The sequence below is a fragment of the Amia ocellicauda genome, chromosome 3 (genome assembly GCF_036373705.1).
Source record: "Amia ocellicauda isolate fAmiCal2 chromosome 3, fAmiCal2.hap1, whole genome shotgun sequence".
Classification (NCBI taxonomy): domain Eukaryota; kingdom Metazoa; phylum Chordata; class Actinopteri; order Amiiformes; family Amiidae; genus Amia; species Amia ocellicauda.
Genome location: NC_089852.1, coordinates 5,305,885 through 5,326,237, shown reverse-complemented (window position 1 = coordinate 5,326,237; position 20,353 = coordinate 5,305,885). Strand labels below are relative to the sequence as shown.

The following is a 20,353-nucleotide window of genomic DNA, read 5'->3' as shown; positions in this document are numbered from 1 at the left end:
TCCTGGTGTGAAATAATGACATACACATTTTTCCATTTTACCAAAGAGTCTTTAAAAGGGCTATATAATACACCTACCTATAAAATAAAAATAATATAACAGAGTTACAAGTATGCTTGTTTAGGTTTATTATAAGAGCATGCCCCTTTGGCAGATGCTTTTAAACACCTGGAAAATCCAGATTTAAAAACAGACATGTTACACACACGGCAAGATCTGTTTCACTGGGGGGACGGATGGATTACCCGTGTGCCTGTGAAGCTCAAAAATTCTTTGCTCTTGACTGGCACGGACATCGGTTTTCCGCAAAAGCATAAAATTATTACACTGGCTACACGTCTTTACCAGACAACAGAGTGAAATGAAGCAGATGTTTGTGTCAGAATTAAGATCACATAGCACCTGCAACAGCTGTGACTTACAGAACCTACCAGCATCTGAGCCTTTCAAGACCATTCATTTTATGAGAACTTCACTCACACACAAGAACGTCTACCAAGCATTCATCAAATGGCCTCACTATGAAGCACAGCTAAAAGCATTGGAAAAGATGACGTATCATGAATGTAATCTCAAAAGCAGACAAATGATAAGAAAGCCCTTCACTGCACTGTAAGCTGTATCTTGGCAAACAGAATACGCAGGTAGGAACATGAAACAAGACACGTGGGTCTCATCCAGGTGTTTCTCTTTGACATTCACGATGAGATAATTGCAATTTCTCGATAAGCAACACTGCCACTAATTGGAAGGTGCTGGAATGCTCATCAGCGTTGCGCATAAGGAGTTTCTTCTCCTCCTTGTCCATACACTAACTGAAAGCCGGATTTCTCAGCTGCCTTGTACATAAAGCTACAGCATGAACTTCACAATCACAGTTTGGAATTTAAAAGGACATGAACAAACCTGGAATGTCATTATTTATGTACTGTCATTTACGTAGCATACTGAATCCTTTTTTTTTTTTTTATCTAATACACATAAATCATAAGGATTTACACCACTAAATTATGCATAAAGCAATAGCAACTTGAAAGTGAAGCAATCATTTAAATCTATACTTGGGTCAAGATCAGTTTGCATCACTCATGGCTCTAAAATTAGTGGAACCTATTTTTAATAAAATCTGCAAATACGTTTCGGTGTCATCTCTGTAACCTTATCTGAGCAGCTGCAGAAGCATATCCTATACAAGTACAAATAAATCTCTAAAATATGATAGTGCTAGACTGCGCTGATTGCTTCCAACAGAGATCAGCATGCAAATCCTCAAACAGCACAGCACATGTGGAGCAAGGTAGGTTTGTGCTTGTTAGGGATATGCATACATGGTCTTAAATTAAGTGTGACATAAAAGGTTATACTTTGATCAGCTGAAAATCAAGCTGCCTTTATTAATTTAACATCGTTAAAATTGGGAAAATTACTCATTTATTAATTACCAGGTTTGGGATCTTGATTAAGATGTGTTTCTTAACTAAGGTTTTGTATTGGAACCTGAACTGCACTAGTGATGGAAATTAAAATGATTTATTATTTTGCACAGAGATATTGTAGCAACAACATGAAACACATTAGTGCAGCATGAAAAATGCATATGTCTATAACCGCAGCAATAAAGAACATTGATCTGTTTCTAACAACATATTCCCTTGGCACTCTAATTGATATTTGAGAAAGAAACAGATTCATGTGGATTATAATAAAGGAAATTAATGAATAATAAGTAGTAAAACAGTGCAAAGGGGTATGCTTCATAAAACACATTCAATTTCATTTTCTTTTCTACCATAAGGTAAATAAAAGATACATTAAAAACAGTGCATGTCTTCAGGGTTTTAGCTGTTTGTTTTACAGCTGCTGGATGCTGTCAGTTCATTTTCTAGAATGCAGTTTCTACTATTCTACTATTTTAGGCTACCACTAAGTCAAGTAGCATTACATAACTCAATTTTCCAAATGTGTTGATATCCAGGTATAATATTTAGAGTGGCTAGAAGCCACCTATTGATCACAGTGGATAAGGCTTCAAATCATGTAGAACCTCAGCACCATCCACAATATAAGCTAACATTTTTGGCTGCAGTCCAAGCACTGATGAAAAACATATGACTGGTAACAATGCGTTCTCAATATTTGTCTTGAATACTAAGATGTGATGATCTGTGAGAGCTCTTTATTTAAGCATAACTCTTGGTGCCAGGAGGAGCTTTTACTTTCATTCTGGGATTTTATTCTTGTATTATACTTTTTTTAATTTTAACTTAATTTATTTTGAACATTAAGCTAAGCCATACTGGATCTATTTTAAATATTTTAAACATTTTTATTGGTTTTCCCCTCAAGATTTATTGGAGTTTCCAGAAAAAGGATTCAACTCAAATTGCTAAGGTATGTTATTTTATTTCAGCTTCTGTATTAATTAAAAATTAAACTGACAGTTTGCAGTTTAGCATTACATTATTAAGAATAAAATGTAAAACATTACCTTTTTTTGGACCAACTAACACATTGTAATGCATGTAAATCCATATTTGGTATAAAATATATAAATATATATATATAAATAAATATAAAAATAATATATAAGACTACATGTTATGTACTACATATTCTGCATTTATTGTAGATGAAAACAAGTGCAATCATATTTAGAATATAGATTGGACAAGAGAGCTCTGTTCTCTCTACCTACCTGAGATGAACATCAAAATGTCCTTAAAAAATACTTTAAACTTATGTCCATAAAGAAAAGGGCATCTATCTTTAGGACTAATATTAATACTCAAATCATGAAAGTTAATTAATAGAAATATTCATAACAATTAATTTTAATATTTTTAGTCTTTACCATTAATTTTTTAATTGTACTTATGTTTTAATGTCCTACGTGTAATCAAACACTTTGGGTCAGGTATTACATTTATACCTGGAGTACTGCAACTGAAAACATGGATGTTGTTGGATGTCATGGAATTAAAAAAACAAATAAACATTTTTAAATGTTATATATACATATTATATATATATATATATATATATATATATATATATAAATAAAAAAAAAAATGATTACATGATGATGCTCAATAACATGTTATTTTAGACAGGACATTTATCTGTAAATGTCTGTAAAACAAGGAAGTGTGGAATTTTTATGACTGGGCTATAAAGACAAAGACATCCTCATATAACCTGAGACTGCTGAGTACCTTAGAAATGTATATTGTCTAAGGGCCAAACATCAAGAGCAATAGCCATAAGGTAGAAATAATCACAAGACGGTGCAAATAAGCCCTTTAAAAAACAATTTAATAAAACGTCAAAGAAAAGTGATAACATCCAAAGGTAAGACATGGGTAAACTACAGGTTATAATACTCTCACACTCTCTTTGTACTACGTAACTCAAACCTCAAACTTATATTAACTGTTTCTGTTATTAAACAAATGTACAGAATAAAAAGTGAAGAATTACCATGAAATTATGTTAGTACAATAATGTTCCTATTTTTCATTTTTTACTTAAATAAGTCAGTCTTAAAATGAATAAGCTCCTCAGAGATCTAGGACTCCCCAGTTGATTGGGCAGAACCTACATGAGATATTAATATATATTTTAATGTTCTATATTACTTGTATTGTATTGGTGAGTTGTAAGAATCTATTAATTCAAATATATGTATTGATAAACAAGGTCATTCAAAAGTTGTATTTAGTACTTTTGTCAATACTGACCAAAGGAATAAACTGTGGACTCCAAATGGCTGCCATTTATTTGTTTACAGGTAACATTGGCTAACAATCTACATATAGAACACACAATATAACAGCATCACTGGTAACAGAACCAAACATATGACAACAGATTTTGCACAACATCTGTATATTGTGAAGGGGGGGTGGGGGGGTTACTAGTTTATGAATTATAAGCAACACACAGATGATGCGACAAAAGTCCATATAAAAATCCAAACCATAATGCCTTTTAGGTTTCAGTTTGGAAAAAAGTTTCCATTTGCCCAGAATTGCACACAAGAGAAAATGGTAACTGTATTGCCATGGCTGCAATAATCATAAAATTTGAACCAAGCACTGTGCCAATAAATGATGCTCAAGGAGAACAGCAGTTCTGTCAAAAATGGTGGTTACAGTATATGAGATAAGTAATACAATGATATTGCAGCCACAGCAGCAAATGCAAAATTGTAATATGGCTGCCATTTATGGTTTACTGGTCGAAATGGTGAATCAGGTCTTGGCTAAACCAATACACACCTTTAGTTTTCAGTGTGGAAGAATACAACGTGTTTGCTTGGTTAGGAACATTTCCAAATGCAAAAAAGAAGAAAACAAGCTTCACGAGATATAAGCAATGAACAGAAGATGCAGCAGACAGTGTTGGATGAACCCTAAAACAATACCTCCCGCCTTGCTCTGAGAGCAATGGAGTCCTGACCAATGAGTCATTATCACAGACTGTATGTATACTGTACTGTACACTGTAAGCAAAAACCGCAAACAGACTGAGTGATCTGGACTGTATACAAGCCACACGTTTCTGTTTAATCCTGTATCGTACAGGATATATAGTTAGTGTTAGACCTTTTAAAATCAATTGTCGGTCACCATTGAAACTCAAACACTGTGCTGAAGTGCCACTGTTGCATGAAACAGTATCTTGTATCCAAGATTACATTCTGATGAGTCAGAAATGAGTAATTAGCCACTTACAAAACATTTTTACATGTGTGCTTACATTTCAGAGAAGCCTTTCTAATTTCACAAGAGAACTGTGATAAACAGAAAGAAAGGAACCTCCCCAGATCTATAAGAGTGACTATCTTCATGTTTTCTCAGCAGCTGTGTTTGTCTGCTTCCTCTCTCTTCTTAGGGGTCGGTGACGGCTGTTCGAGAGACCTACGCTTCACCATGAGGGAGATTCTCCTGCTCTCCCTCTTGGCACTGTGCTCTGCCAAATACATCCAACCATTGAAGTTCTTGGACCTGCTGAAGATGCATGACATCATGATGCAGGACGAAGGAGAGGATGATGATGACAACAACTTCCTGTTTCCCACCAGGAAGACCAGAGCAGTGACTCCCTCAGGATTCCCCTACTCTACCTGCCCCTTCGGCTGCCAGTGCACGCTCAGGGTGGTGCAGTGCTCAGATCTAGGTCAGCATTTCTATTTATTTTATTTTTACCCATCATTACAATCCCCTGACGTCACCTACCCTCAGTGCTACAAGGAAATGGAGTTACTATACACATATAATTAATGTTTTTTGCATTCAGAATGAGAGTTTATCAAAGACATATGCAGTGTGATAGTTTTTCCTCAAAATGTTAAGTAAACTTGACCTCAAATGCCCATATATACATGCGTTTCCACCCAAACCCAAGTTGAACACGACACAATCACACTGGGAGTTTTATGGAGCATTGTACGTGGAATTAAGTGTCACTTCACATTCAAACGTAATTCCTCAAAACAAATCACATTTCTACAGGATCTATAGTTTACATTTAAGTCACAAACAGCAGATGCCATGGGATTCATATGGATTAATACTGCATTGAGGCGAGTTCATATTTTAGGAAACTTTGCAGTGAACATAAAATTTTGATTGGAGAAAGATAAGGGAAATTGCATGGGACATACAATTATAATCATCAAGCTAATATGTTGGTGTACTTTAACATATGGTCAAAGACTTGAAGGATTGAACAACAAAAAACAGCTATAATCAAACAGTAATTGCTTCAATATGTTTTTAGTTTTTTAATATGAATTTAACAATCCTCAGATCTAGTCCAATATCCACTTATAGAAATGTATTTTGGTTGGTCACAATTTGTGTTTAAAACACATTTAGAAAATTATGTAAAGTAAAATTACAAAAGATGGTCTGATAAGGTCATATTGTTGAAAGGTACACAGAGTTTAATTAGAATAATACCTAACATTTTAATTTTTTATCAACAGGTTTGACATCAGTGCCAAAAGACATCCCTACTGATACATTAATGATTGACCTCCAAAACAACAAAATCACTGAGATCAAGGAGAATGACTTCAAGGGCATGAATAAATTATACGTAAGCTTGATTTCCTGCCTATTCTTAAATGCTGTAACTATAACCTAAGAGAATCCAGTAATGGCTGAGCCTCAATAGCTTATATACAGTCCAAGACTACATGACACAACTTGAACACTGTAGGTCTTTCCACTCACTTGATATATGTTTGAAAAATTTGAGCAATTCCTAATTTACAATATTTGAAGGGTGTGCTTTTATGCAATATAATCAAGAGGGTATCGGTGTGGTACTTCACAAGAAAATGGCTTGAATGGCTTCAATCCAGTGATCTGTCCAAGAGCACTCTGATTTGACTAGTATTAGTGTCACTGTTGCAAAATAGCAGTAAAAGCATATACTGTTCAACGTGACACCCATAGCTACCCTTGTATTATTCGTATGAACATCCCAGGTAAAAGTACAAAATGTATACATTGGCCACAGAACTAGCAGGATTGCATAGGAAGCGTATTGCAATACGTGACATTCATCAGTCTATGGCATGACCTTGAGCTTGACTGTTGTCCTCAAGAAGAAACCATATCAGAAATTCTGATTACATTCTGAAATTAAGTACAAATATGACTGTTTAACTAGAACATTTTATTTAAAAACATGTATATTTTAAACACATTCGCTGGAAGAACAGCAAATCTTTTCTTCACGAAAGAGCAGGGATAAAGTGAAAGGATAAAATTTCACTTCCTAAGGCATAAGACTGGCCACAATAAATGTGAACAAATTACCAGCCACAGCATTGTTGGCTATAGGAAGAGAAAAGAAATACTTCAAATGGGAATCTTCAAAGTAGCCTTTATTCCCCCCAAGTACACGTTTCATTTTCCCAAAAATATTCAACTAAATGTGAAACAGACTCAAAAGATTCCGCGATTTCTGGAAAATGCAGAGTCTATCTGTTGTGTTCTTGATAGATCCCCAAGAAAAATATGTTTTAACAAGGAAAGTAAGTTATAATGGCTTTCACACTTATTGAAGAACGTCCTGCTGTTGAAAACATGAATGCAAGATATAAAATACCTAGATACAAACCACACCAAAAGTGACAGGAATTATGTAAAAACAAAAGCCTACTATATGATACAAATGGCCACTGAAGCAACAAATGGTTGGAACAGTTTCTTTAAATAGAAAAACCAGATAGACCCATGCTTACCTACACATTTTCACACAATCCTTTGTTTCAGTATCGCATATTTCATTACACTAGGGAGCTATTTGCATGTTCAGAATACATTTGCATGTCGGTAATAAAATCTGATCCGTCTCAGTTGGTTCAGGGAAACGAGATTTACCTGCTGCATCATTTTACGTTAAGAACATTTCACTTTTATTATGCCTATTAGGATACTAAAAAAAAATACATTTTGCAAGTGAAATTCTGACTTTAAACAAACCAAAAGGAGTAAATTAACAGAAGAACTGTAGTCATTTGCATTTGATTTTACCGTCTTGGCCAGAACGGATTTAGACAAATAAGCATAATTGCTCACAGAAATTGATGGAGATCTCTTTTAAAGAATAGAAAAAAAGAAAAAAGAAATATTTGAAACAGAGGACTACACTGATTACCATGCGGTTTAACAGAGTGTCAACAAACTTCAAGTAGTGGAAACAAAGCTTGTGTACATGGAAACCAGATGCCTCTTCACATTCATTTGGCTTGAAAAAAAAATTAATTAAATAACAGGAAACAGCAAAAAATAGTTATTTATTGGGTTCAGACAATCTTGTTAGGTGAAAGGAATTAAATGCATCAAGGATTATTTTATTTCTAGTAGGCAAACTTTTCATGGGTCAAATACTGTACTAAATTAATCCAGTGCCTGTTTCCTGATCATCTGTCTCAGAGTAGTTATATGACCAGCCCAACTGAGATTGTGAATGTATTATTAAAATAGAATGTTTTCATCATAATTTAACATTTCAGCAGCAGGGATGACGTAATTTGAATGTTCCAGCTGCAGAAATACCATTAAAATTACAACCGGTACAACTGTTTTTTAATTCGGTCATCTGAAGTGGAAAAACAATAATATATTTTTTTAAACTAATGACCAATGTGAATTTAACTGCAGAACCAGTAATGTGTGACAAATATGCATTGAAGGATTTCAGTTCAACACTATCTAATCTGTGACTTCTGAGAACGTCTGAAGAAAGTAATGTTACATAAGAATCGGAAGATCCACAATGAAATCACAAATAACCACATATTTTAATATTTGTACTCTTTACGGAGGAACATGTATACTCCTCCATATGCAGGGCAGCAGTAATTGATCTCTGAGCACATGAACCGATCTACAAAATTAAGTTCAAAGTAAGAGGTGATGTTCATGTTTCAGAATCCTGTAACCTTGGAGTTACAAACACGACCCAATAGTTAAATATACAGTCCGGGCGGGGTGCAGAGGCCTGGGCTTTTTCTGTATTTATGTCATAGGCTTTTTACAGACCTAGAGTGTTGCCATGTTCATTCATGACACTGCTCTTGAATTGATTTCAACTTATTTATCGTTTATGCATTTATAAATGGGCTTACAGCTCAGGTGTGGCTTTCTTTGGACCCACAGAATTGCTCTGAATACCATCTTAAGCGTTAGTAAGCAAAGAAAAGAGTAGGCCGCCCTCGCTCAAAGTAATAAAGAGTTATTCTTTCTGTTCCATCCACCCCCCCCTCTAAAAAACACTTGTTCAACATATTATGATAATAAATCATGACAATAACATGTAATGGTTTCATCAGCTGCTGCCAAATCTACTAAACACAACCTTCAGTGTTGCCCTATTTCTAGGTTTAAAAAAGGGGTACATTCGGATAAGGTGGAAAAAAGAAAAAAGTAATTTCGTTTACATCTCAGACCTCGAGTGAAGACATGAAATGTTTGTAAAGCTGATAACAATCCTGCCTCTCTTGATCGTTCCAGGCACTGTTTCTGATTAATAACAAGATATCCAAGGTCCATCCCAAGGCGTTCCGCAGCATGACCAAACTGCAGCTCCTCTACCTCTCGCACAACCTGCTGACGCAAATCCCGGACAACATGCCAAAAAACGTCCTGGAGCTGAGGATCCATGATAACAAGATAAGGAAAGTCCAAAAGGAGGCTTTCAAAGGGATGAGATCCTTGCACGTTCTAGGTATGTCTTTCACAAGTAGAAACGTACTGTTATTAACTTAATTTCTTCACAAACTAATAGACAATTTCATGCAAAGAAAGAGTTGATGTTCATACATATAGCACTGCAATACAAAAGTGGATGCTTAGCTGGCACATACCTCCACCACTGGACAATGAGGAAGTTTCAGGATGGCTTTTAAAACATTTGCCATACAACACTTATACTATTTGCCATGAGCTACGATTACTATTCATTACCGGATATAACCCATCTTCTAACACAATGATTTTTCATGTTCTTATTTTCCCCTCCTTCAACTTGCTCTCAGAAATGAGTGCAAACCCTATCGAAAACAAAGGCATTGAACTTGGGGCTTTCGAAGGCATGTCTGTCCTGTTTTTACGAATTGCAGAAGCAAGACTCACGGCCGTTCCTAAAGGTAAACTTAGCTCATAACCAAAATAAATTTCAGTTAAATGTGATTAGATATGAGTAGTTTATTTGTTCCAACTCCGTTGCAGCACATTGCATTTCTGCTCACTCCTCATTTGTCTAGACTTGAGACCATGGACAGGGCAATATAAAGAGGTCTTGAAGCTTTTCAATAACATGTCAGATGAGATAATATATGTGTCAATATATACAAAAAAATACATGTTAGTATCATGATAATCCCAATATGTTTTAGTTTCATATAAATATATCTTTAAACTTCAGAACTAAGTAATTAAAGTTTTAATGTATGGGATAGTATTAACTTTCTCAGGAGAGTTTACATAACTGTGTACATGTGCAGTTGTTCAAAGTCTTGAGCTTCAAAAGTGTATGCGGATTGAACTGGACTACTGCTGCTACTAGTATCTAATGCTTGTAAATTTGTAAAAGTTGTAATACTTCAAGCAGGGGTCACTTCACATTGTAAAATAAATCTATGAAGTGAAAATCTGTCACCATTTTCAGTAAATGGCATTTATATGTTCTTAAGATCTCCCCTCTTCATTATATGAGCTTCACTTGGATTACAACAAGATTGGGAAAGTGGAAGTGGAAGATTTTATACGATACAGAAATGTGCAGAGGTAAGAACTGACATTTATTACTGGACCATGAAAATTATATAAGGAGAAATGACAAAATATATATATATAAGGAGAAAAATCTAAATGATTTACTTTGGATTGCATTCTCCAATAACCTACAGTGCCTACAGTGGAATAACTATACTATTATGGAAGTATTTCTGTAGAATATAAGCAGACGTACATAAGCAGTTGTGGTTAAATAATTACTTACATTTAAAATAACAAACTGTTAACACAGTCCTAGAGTATCTGCAAAGAAAAACATATTTATGATGTGTAGTGAACCCATTTTCAAATAGCTACATGTACCCAAAACATAGGGAAAGTAGCCTATTTGTTTACAGAAACCAATTACAGTTTAACTGCAAGTATTTATTTGTATTACTTACACCACTAAGTAATATTAATGAACTTGATATGTGTTACAGGCTGGGGCTTGGATATAATCAAATTAAAACAGTGGAGAATGGAAGTTTAGCTAATCTTCCTAATATCAGAGAACTGCACTTGGACAACAACAAACTCAGAAAGGTTCCTTATGGTTTGGCATCACTGAAGTATCTTCAGGTAAAAAGACGTCAATGATCTATAAATCAAATATACTGGTTTAGTACAGCTTTCCCAGCATGCTTTGCTTTGCATTCCTCCTCCACCCCACACACCGCCTGTGCACCGGCTCCTTGGCTCATTCCACCTAGCGAGGGGCCTCGTTCTCATTCGCAGGTCATTGCTCCCTCAGTCAAGTGAGTCTAGGCCAAAATAAACTCTACTCACACTCTATTGGGCTTGTCAGAACTCCTGAACTGATAACAAAATAAACAAAACAACAGAAACGATGAATTGTGTTTGTTTAACAAAGAAAAACAAAGTCCCAGTTTTCTTCTCAACATGTCCCAAGTTGTTTAAAAACCAACTTAAAACATATTATAGAAAAACAGAAGAATACTACCGATGACCTAATGAAGACCCTGTCTCTCTCCTTTTAATCAGGTGGTGTATCTTCACGCCAACAATATCTCAAGTGTGGGCGTCAATGACTTCTGTCCCACGCGAACCAACGTGAAGAAGATCCCCTATTCTGGTATAAGCCTGTTTGCGAACGCTGTGAAATACTGGGAGGTGCAGCCGGCCACTTTCCGCTGTGTGTCCAACCGGATGGGAGTTCAGCTGGGCAACTTCAGGAGGAGGAAGTGAAAGCCTGCTGGCTCGAATGTCTAAAATGTTAAAGGTGGAATAGAGCATTGAAACTGAGGAGGAGGCATTACTTGAAATTATAGTTAGTTAATCAATAATTAAACAAAGACATGAAAAAATCAGCAGGTGCTACAAGTTTAAATCTGCAGTGCAGACAGTGTTTAAAGAACAATAATGATATACCTGTTTAAGGAATACGTGGATGCCTTTCATTTTGACACCCACATTGTTCAATGCCAAAAGCATTCTTTGTAATGTAAAAGGTATCAGACAATGGCATTTATTTTTACATCCAGCTGTTTCAAGAGTAAATTATACATAGTCTAAGAAATCAAAATATAATCCTCTTTGTAGTGGAAACATTATTTCCCTTTATTCATCAAAGCACTTTGGACCTAAAAACAAATGAGACGCTGGACAAACTTTAGATTTTGAATGTCCTATTGGCTAGACATTTCTTTTCTATGTACGTATGGCCACTTTGTAGCATTCTCATTCAATTTCTTTTTTTATTTTTCTACAACAATAATATAAAATGGTGGCCTAAACATGGGATTTCCATGGTCTGTATGTACTAGTCTATACTAGGATTGATTAGAAATGTTATTTAACTTTAAACAGTGACTCATATGTGGTTAAAATGATGAAGAATAAGAACAAACTTTTTGAAGCTAAACTTTAACTTTGAAACTGTTGTCTGAAGCTGAATAATTCCAGCTTCTACTGTAGCCTTTTATAATTTCTCTTGTTGGTTAAACAGAGATGAACTCAAACCCAAAATGGCACACTTTATTACATGAAATTCCCAGGTGGAAAGGATACAGAGGTGTGGGTTTACACACACAAACACACTACTATTAAGACCTTATAGAATCAATGCACTTGATGCTGGTTCTTAACATATTTCACTCAGTTTCAAGAACAAAAATCCACTCTTTCAGTATAAATCCAAAAGCAATTCCACAGCCCTCCCTGTTGGTGAGGATTTAAAAAATACATAAAATAAATTATGAACTTTTTCTCCGACCACAAAGTGTACAGATTATGACCTAATCTATATACCAGAGGAAAAAATCCAGCAATTGTTATTTTTAAGGCTCTTATTCTTGAACATTAAAATAACTGAACATTTACGTACAGACAGTAGTACTTCTCTGTAACGTTTTAAATTATTAATGTTTTAAAAGTTAGATGCTTTCCTTGCAAATCACGTTTCCATCATAAATTTATTAATACACTTATTTAACATAATTCTGTATTTCAGTCCCACAAACACTAGAACAATGAACTGCTGAGTTTAACAAAAAAACAAACTTAACTTGACAGAGTTGACAGAAGTCTTTGCCACCACTATCACAAGACTTATAATTTTAAGTAGCCGAGTTTTGTTTTAAAGGAGAATTTTCATTTTGCATGCTTAAGTTATATAACATGTACCTAAGGATTTTCTGTTCCCCTTTAGTTTTATAAGCTTTGGTTTATGGTGCTTGATTTTGAGCTGATTACATCAAGGAAATGTTTTGAAGTACCCTATTATTTTAACATTTTCCACTGTATGTATCACATACTGAAAAAGATGACTGTATATTTACTATTCAGTTCGAATAAACAGTACAGTTTACAAGTCACAGTTTTTCTGCTGATTTTATACAGGTAATGGAAAACTGGAACAAATGAACTGAAGTCTGTAGGTAAAAATCAGTTTTATATCCGCCACCCCTTCAAAAAAATCTACTACAAGTTTGTGTGTGTGTGTGTGTGGGGGGGGTTGGTGGAGGGGGCACCCCCCTAAAAACTATGAAAGGAAATAATATTGTTATTCTGTCCAGACCCTCCTTAATACTACCAGCAGATGGCAATCACCTCACACCTCAGGAGAAAAGCATTTTTTCTTTATGTAAGTGGTAGGCCATCACTAGAGGGAGCAGTTCACAACACTTGTGTGTTATGCTGCCGTTTGGACTTATTCTCAAAATATTTGTGTTGCCAATATTCATATAGACAATATTTTTCCTTACTAGGTTGTCAAGTGTTTTACCTAATGTGGATAAGTGTGAAATTAAACTAGTCAATTTCACACCTAAATAAAGGTTTTGCAGGAGTACAAAAACAACCCTTTGGGAAGTGGTTCTGAATTTTGGTTAATTTGCAGTTGGATGCCATTATTGTTTGCTACATGTAAGCATTCCAGTATTTTCTAGTTGTCACCAGGGTTTTGGCGTAGATTAAATTGTTTGTTTTGCCATACTAATAGTTGCAATACTTTTGATCTGACCTAAATACCAAATAGTCTCCATGGGTTGAATACCAATCAAGTTTATAGGATTATCTTATAAAGAATATTTGATCAGTGTGGTGGCACCAACATTATAACTAATAACACATGACGTGTTTTTTTTTTTCCACTGCCTCTACAGAAATATTTGAATGTCTTACTAGATTTAAATGTGAATGTTATTTCCTAGTTACAACTAAATGTGAGCTGCAAGAGGACAGACCAACTGGTTACTGCCTAAATCATTTTACATGAAAAAAAGAAAAATAGCAGACAGCCAGGTGTTTTTACAAGATTTTCAGGTATTTTGTAGACCTCCCTTAAGATCACAATCTCAATTGTAATTTACAAGACCAGGTGCCCTATCCATTTCAAGAGGCAACTTGCAACCGGTGATATTAGCATTTTATTGTAATCCCCAATACTGTGACTGCCATTAGTTTGGAGCCGTTTCTCAATGCTATCCTGAGGCACTTTAAAGTGGAGGGATTAAACATCTAAAATGGAGAGTACTGTGTTTTAAAAATTCTTTTTAATCTTCTTAACTTAACCAGAAATTGAAATTAAACACTTTTGGGTTAAAAGAAGAAAAGCTTTTCCTAGTCTTGGCATGTTAGTGCTTTGTTTCTTTAAAAAAAAAAAAAAGGTCAAAATCTGTCTGTTTCATTCTCTTAATCACAAATTGGACTGCCTTGCTATTCCAGAAAGAGGCTGTGAGCAGGAAACATATGGAACAGATCTGCAGGTTGGCCTGAGCTCCTTCTGCCACGTTTTACATACCAATGTCTCCTTACAGCTGAGGACAGGTTTAAAACTTTTACCTTAACACAGCCATACAAGCACCTGAATTTATACAGGGAAGAGAGCAAGTAAAAAAATAAAAAAATAATAAAAAAATCTTTAAACACAAAGGACAATTAAAATGGGTTCATATGGCTTTCTCCAATCACACATTTTTATGGATTACCACAATGCAAATATTTGTAAATCCCATATCACGCATGTTTACGTAACAGTTTTATAGCTGTGGATTGTGGATATTCCTTTTTGTTTTAAAACTACATATCAGATTAAATCAAAACTTATTTTTGTTTTCTTACCCCAAAGAGAACTGTTGCTTCTTTCCAATGGAAACACACCAATCTATTTTGATTTAATCATGAAACTATTACTGAATCAGTAACTTTGCCTTAAATTCAAATCTTCAAAACCATATTGTAAAACATTTGCGATTTTGGCACTAATTAAACAAATTGTAATGCATTTCAATTGTAACTGTATTCATTAGTTTACAATTAGGAATGAAAATGCAGTAAGTGTCAGCAATGCTAAATTATACACTAAACTGTATAACTATTAGGAAAATTATCATTTGCTGGAAGATATTTGGAATGTGGAAATTACTGATTCGTATTTTTCTGTCACAGGGAAGTATGAAACGAAAGCCAGGCCTCTTATAGACCGTGCATTTTCTCCCCGCTTAGTGCTAGTAGTGCAACCATAAAATATGCCACAATAAAATTAAGTAATTTAGGTTTGATTTTACCCTGAATGTTTATCCAGTGTTCTCCCATCACAGTATTATATTTGGAAACCGTTCCTGTGTTGGTCAATACCTTATAATACCCATAATGAGAAGATTTAATGATAATGAAAAGATGACAGTGTACACCTATGTAACTCATACTACCTGCTTCAGAACACAAAACGGAAAATTATAGTGACAGGAAATGCAGACTAATTTCTGATTTGATTTTTACTTTAAATATTATAAGGACAAGGATTAGCCAATATCAACCAGGTCAATAGCTAATACTCTATGAAAAGGTGATTCTGGATTGCCTACTGTTGTACATCACAGAAATCTCAATCAATGTATATAAATCCATTAGTATAGGTTACCATAGAACTGCTTCTTACAGTGGGTGCCAACCCTTTACTTTTAATGCCAACTGCTAAAGTTTATTCATCTTAGACACACATACTTACATCTGAGACTTGTTCTGGCATTCTTTTTAAAACTGATTATAATTACTGAAAGGAGTTACACATTGAGATTGATCAAGGAATTGGATATCCTTGCAGAAATGTTTATCCTTTCAGAGCCCAAAACCCTAACATTAAAGTAAAATGAATGCATCCGAGTAAATACATTAGACAGGTAGTGTCCATCAACATTAAAAACAAAAGAGCCAATTTAATGACCGGTTGGCAATTAAAGAACCGAAGAGAGACATCAAATTAAAACATACTTTGCTCTTACTGAAATATCTACAGAGGAGTAACAAAAAAAATCCTGAATGTGTAAATAAATTCTCCACAACATTAATAATAGTCGACACAATTGCTTCAGGGGTTAAGTGATCAAACACAGAAAATAAATAATGCCAAATGTAGCTATTACACACTATAATCTATAATTAATAACAACTTCAAAATCTTTAAGCAGGACCCATCGAAACAAAAATCAAAAGGACCATACTTAACTCAACAATTTAAAAATGGTACACAGCTGAGCTAGAATAACAGATCTGTAAAATACAGTTTGTGTGAATTATAGTTCACTCACAAATATATTGTGTGAATCAGAAATATTATTTATTGCAGTTTTTCAAATTTGTATTAAATACAGAGGGTATGCACCAAACATTCATCTGTGCTTGTAATAGTCTAAAGACATCAGAACAGGCTTTTCATTGGAAAACAAAAACATCCCCACATTCCTGATCTGACCATAGCAAAAGTCTGAAACCACATATGTAAATCATAAACAAGCGTTACTGTACTAACACACTATTGTATATACATGAATATAACACTAACAAGCATAAACATGCATATTCATCAAAATCTAAAATCTGCTTTAACTTTAACAATATTTGTATCTATAAAAACGCTGGCAGTTTAAAGCAAACAGTGGGGAGTGTCCTGGTCTGGCTGTCTTCAAGGGCTTTTTTTTTTTTTAGGACAATCACAATGGAATCAGGTGTTTCCCTTTCACTCAAACAGATTTAATCTTGACAAGTACAATTTAATGTCCAACAGTATGAGACAAGCTCCATTCTGGAGCATTTTACCACAGGCAAAAAGCGGGAGAAAAACAAACCCCATGAGGCATCATTTGTATTTGATTTTTATAATTATTTATATTTCCTGCTAATCTTTCCCTGTAAAATAAATGAAAAACAAATCTGCATCCACCTTGAGGATTCACATAATGTACAAAAATATATCAAGCATGAAGAATTTCCTCCCCAGGGGCCATAACTTTTTTTTTTTTTTAATGGAATGGCCAATTCAATACCCAAATACTACATAAGTTTGCTTTGAGCTGTTTTATACCTTACTGTGTTTTGTAGAAGCATAGAAATCATATAAATTAAGGTTTTATGGTAAGTAAACAACAAAACAATACATGATAAAATCCAAACTTACCTTTTCCATAGTTCAAATTTGGCAGAAGTAAACAGATGGCCAATTACTTGAAGATAAAACATAAAAATTCCTTGTTCAGCAAAAGAAGGATGACACTTATCTACTGTACAGGCAATGGTGAGAGAGCAAAGGAGCCAAAGGGTGAGTCAAAAATGGTATGTTTAGTTACACAGTATTCAGATTTCCACATGGCAACTTTACAGCACTGTAGAGTGATTTAAAACGTCCGGTGACTTCTGAAAAGACAACATTGAGCCTAATATAAAAGTATTTTAAAATAAGGTACCCGGTAATGTGGTCACCTTCGGACATTTTTACTTATTTATTCCATTCATAAACTACGCTCACAGGACTGAAAAACACACAAGCTGGCACATTTCAACGTGCAAGAACGTATACTTAAATATTATTACACGTCATGGACTTCCGAGTGGCACCACAAAGGAAGGAACGCAGCCAACTCAACTACACATGGTTCAACTAGCATCAGTGTTTTTTAATGTCCCTCTGCTCTTACCATACAATATGCAGTGGCATGTCACTGTCATAAATAATTGGCAATTCCACACTGGGGTATAAGAAATGGGAAATTAAACTTGTAAACAAAAAACAAACAAAAAAAGGGTTTTATGTATGTATTTTATGTACACATAAAACTGTACATTATGAAATCACAACCACAAAGTAAAGTAGAATATAGATAAATATGACAAGTATGGGAGTCTTAAACGATAGAGGCAAATTGCAATGATTGTTAAAAGCCAAGCGTGTGCACGTGATATTACAGATTTCCGTGAGTCACACTAATTGACACTTTTACTCTGTGGAGAGGCTAGAAGCCAGTGGTATTTGGACTAAAACCCAGTGTCATCCATAAAACAGAAAAATATATATATTTAGACTTAGAAATAAAATGTTTATGCATAGTCTACAATTTTATGTTTCTGATGGAAACCTTTAAGGAATTAAACTAAGAACCATGGAACCCCCAAAAGAATGAACTGCTCAAATCAAAATCAAATTTGGGTTCTCTGCTCCTCCCGTGAGAAATCAAATGCAGCAAACAACTGACCAACTAACCCCAATTACCATGAGAACGGCACAAGATAAAAGCATAACCATCAATGCCATATTTCCAAATAAAACCAAACGCAAAGTGATTCAAGGTGTTCAGTGTGCAATAGTAGTCTACTCTTCATAGTCTCAATGATAGTACAGGCATAGTCTCAATGATAGTACTGACTAACGAAACCGACATCATATAAGATTTACCCCATAATTTAATTGAATGCATATCAATTCTGCCAGGCTTAAATTAATTACAGAAACATGATGCATTTTCTCTGGCAAAGTAATACGAAATTGAGTGGTTAGATCATTAGAGGCAAATTAAAATAACAACCACGGATTGGTTCAGTTTCAGATGCACAATGAAGCAGTCTGAGATCACATCAAAACAATAACGTTATCAATCCATGTGCATTGCATTGAATACCATGTTTAAAGATTTTGGCTAGTGCTGAACTCCATAAAGCTGGCATTTCACTTTGTATCATCTCTGTATATGGATCCAATATTTATTTCAGAAGAGAAAAGGTAGAATAGGAAGAAAATGTTAACTGCATAGCATTCACTTTTACCTGCCAAATGTTTATATGCATGTTTGTTCCATTCATGCAATTTACAAATGTGTACAAATCATGCTGTGATAATAAGCTAATATAGTCTATATATAATATGGTTATAGTCCTCTCATTACATGACAATATCATTTAAAAAGTGTTTGACTCTCACCTGGAAGTACCTGGTTTAGAATTCAGCTGATGAAAACAATTAAATGTGAATTTGACAAAATTCATAAGCAAAATCTCACAAGCTGTTGTTCATTCATCAAGAGGAGAAGGCTGCCAGGCTTCTGGGCTAATGCTATCTGATTTTGGTTTTTAAAGATAATATACATTATTACAAAAAAGGCAAACAAATGCTGTCTACAAAATTACTGTGCTGTATTTACTTTCTATACCATTTCTCATGTTTCTCATTCTCAACCATGGTAGCAATGCTTAATGGTTGAAGTAATATATACACACGCACACAAATATATAGGCATAAGTGGGAGATAACTCATTTAAAGCCTTCTGTCTTCGATCCGATGGGAAAGTTAGCCTCAGTTAGCCTCCTCCGGGCACAGTGCTCTTTAGACACAGAATGGAATGCAGGGTGTAGCTGCTCTGAAATAAATTTCCACACTGACAGACTAATATGATCACCGATGTTTCTGTCTGGGCCATCCAAAGAACTACATTACATACAGGCCATTAGGGGCTGTCTGTGTTTTTTATATGGAGAATAGCTTAATTATTACAAAACAAGTACACAGAAGTAATAAAACAATAAAAAGAGGCAAATAAATAGTACAATTAATGTTACCTCAATATGTGTTTAAGTTTTCATTTAAAATATGCTTGTTTATATCAGATATGTGCAATATTGCTATCAAGTCCATTGTTTCTGAATCAAATTAATTCTGACTATACAGAGAGTTCAGTAAATACTCAAACCCTGAGATTCAAATGAGCCATTTGAGGATAAAAAAACAACAACATACGACTGCAATCAATTAGGCTACTGCTTTTACACTGTATGCTTTTCGGATGCCTCTGTGCCAACCTAGGGCAGTGTGAAAGATACAGTTGGACCAAATCCGACCTAACGTGTACATTTTGTAAATGAGAAAAAGTTCCAGGCAAACGAATTTATCTTGAGTAACCACTAACCACCTTCAAAATATTTTTATAAAGAAAAGCTTGGAAACAATGCTTTAATTTGATCATTATTGTTTGATAATTATGATTATTTTACTTGTTTAAAGGGACTGCAATCTTCTACCAGAGTGTAACTTTTTAACTAACTTTTGTAAGTTTTTAAATATTTTAATAATTTGGTTGATTCGAACACTCTAAGCCAGTGTATTTGAGCAAAGGGCGGTTTGTTTCTGTATTTGTGTCCACACATGTTCTCACAATGTATTGATTTAACTCCTTTTCAGTCTGTAACACAAAAGTACCCGAGTCTTAAACATGACATTTTGAAAGCAAAGTTCAAACCACAATGCTGACCTGTGTCAGTTTTAAGGTCT

At 34.6% G+C, this 20,353-nt stretch overlaps 2 protein-coding genes across 2 annotated transcripts in view; one reads left to right on the top strand and one right to left on the bottom strand.

Annotated features, from left to right (window-relative positions):
- Positions 1-20,353, bottom strand: part of cenpp (centromere protein P) — an 89,561-nt gene that overhangs the window by 36,378 nt on the left and 32,830 nt on the right. The gene's annotated exons all lie outside the window — the stretch shown is intronic.
- Positions 1,242-13,132, top strand: aspn (asporin (LRR class 1)). Its single transcript, XM_066697859.1, has 9 exons — positions 1,242-1,297; positions 2,347-2,391; positions 4,894-5,178; positions 5,990-6,102; positions 9,033-9,246; positions 9,557-9,667; positions 10,214-10,307; positions 10,739-10,877; positions 11,301-13,132. Exons 3-9 carry the CDS (start codon positions 4,932-4,934, stop codon positions 11,502-11,504), a joined length of 1,122 nt encoding a protein of 373 aa, XP_066553956.1. The 5' UTR covers positions 1,242-1,297; positions 2,347-2,391; positions 4,894-4,931; the 3' UTR covers positions 11,505-13,132.

Coding starts and splice junctions, on each gene's coding strand:
- aspn (XM_066697859.1), top strand. CDS start 4,932: ATGAGGGAGATTCTCCTGCTCTCCCTCTTGGCACTGTGCTCTGCCAAA. Junction 6,103..9,032: donor AGGGCATGAATAAATTATAC/GTAAGCTTGATT, acceptor TGATCGTTCCAG/GCACTGTTTCTGATTAATAA. Junction 10,878..11,300: donor CATCACTGAAGTATCTTCAG/GTAAAAAGACGT, acceptor CCTTTTAATCAG/GTGGTGTATCTTCACGCCAA.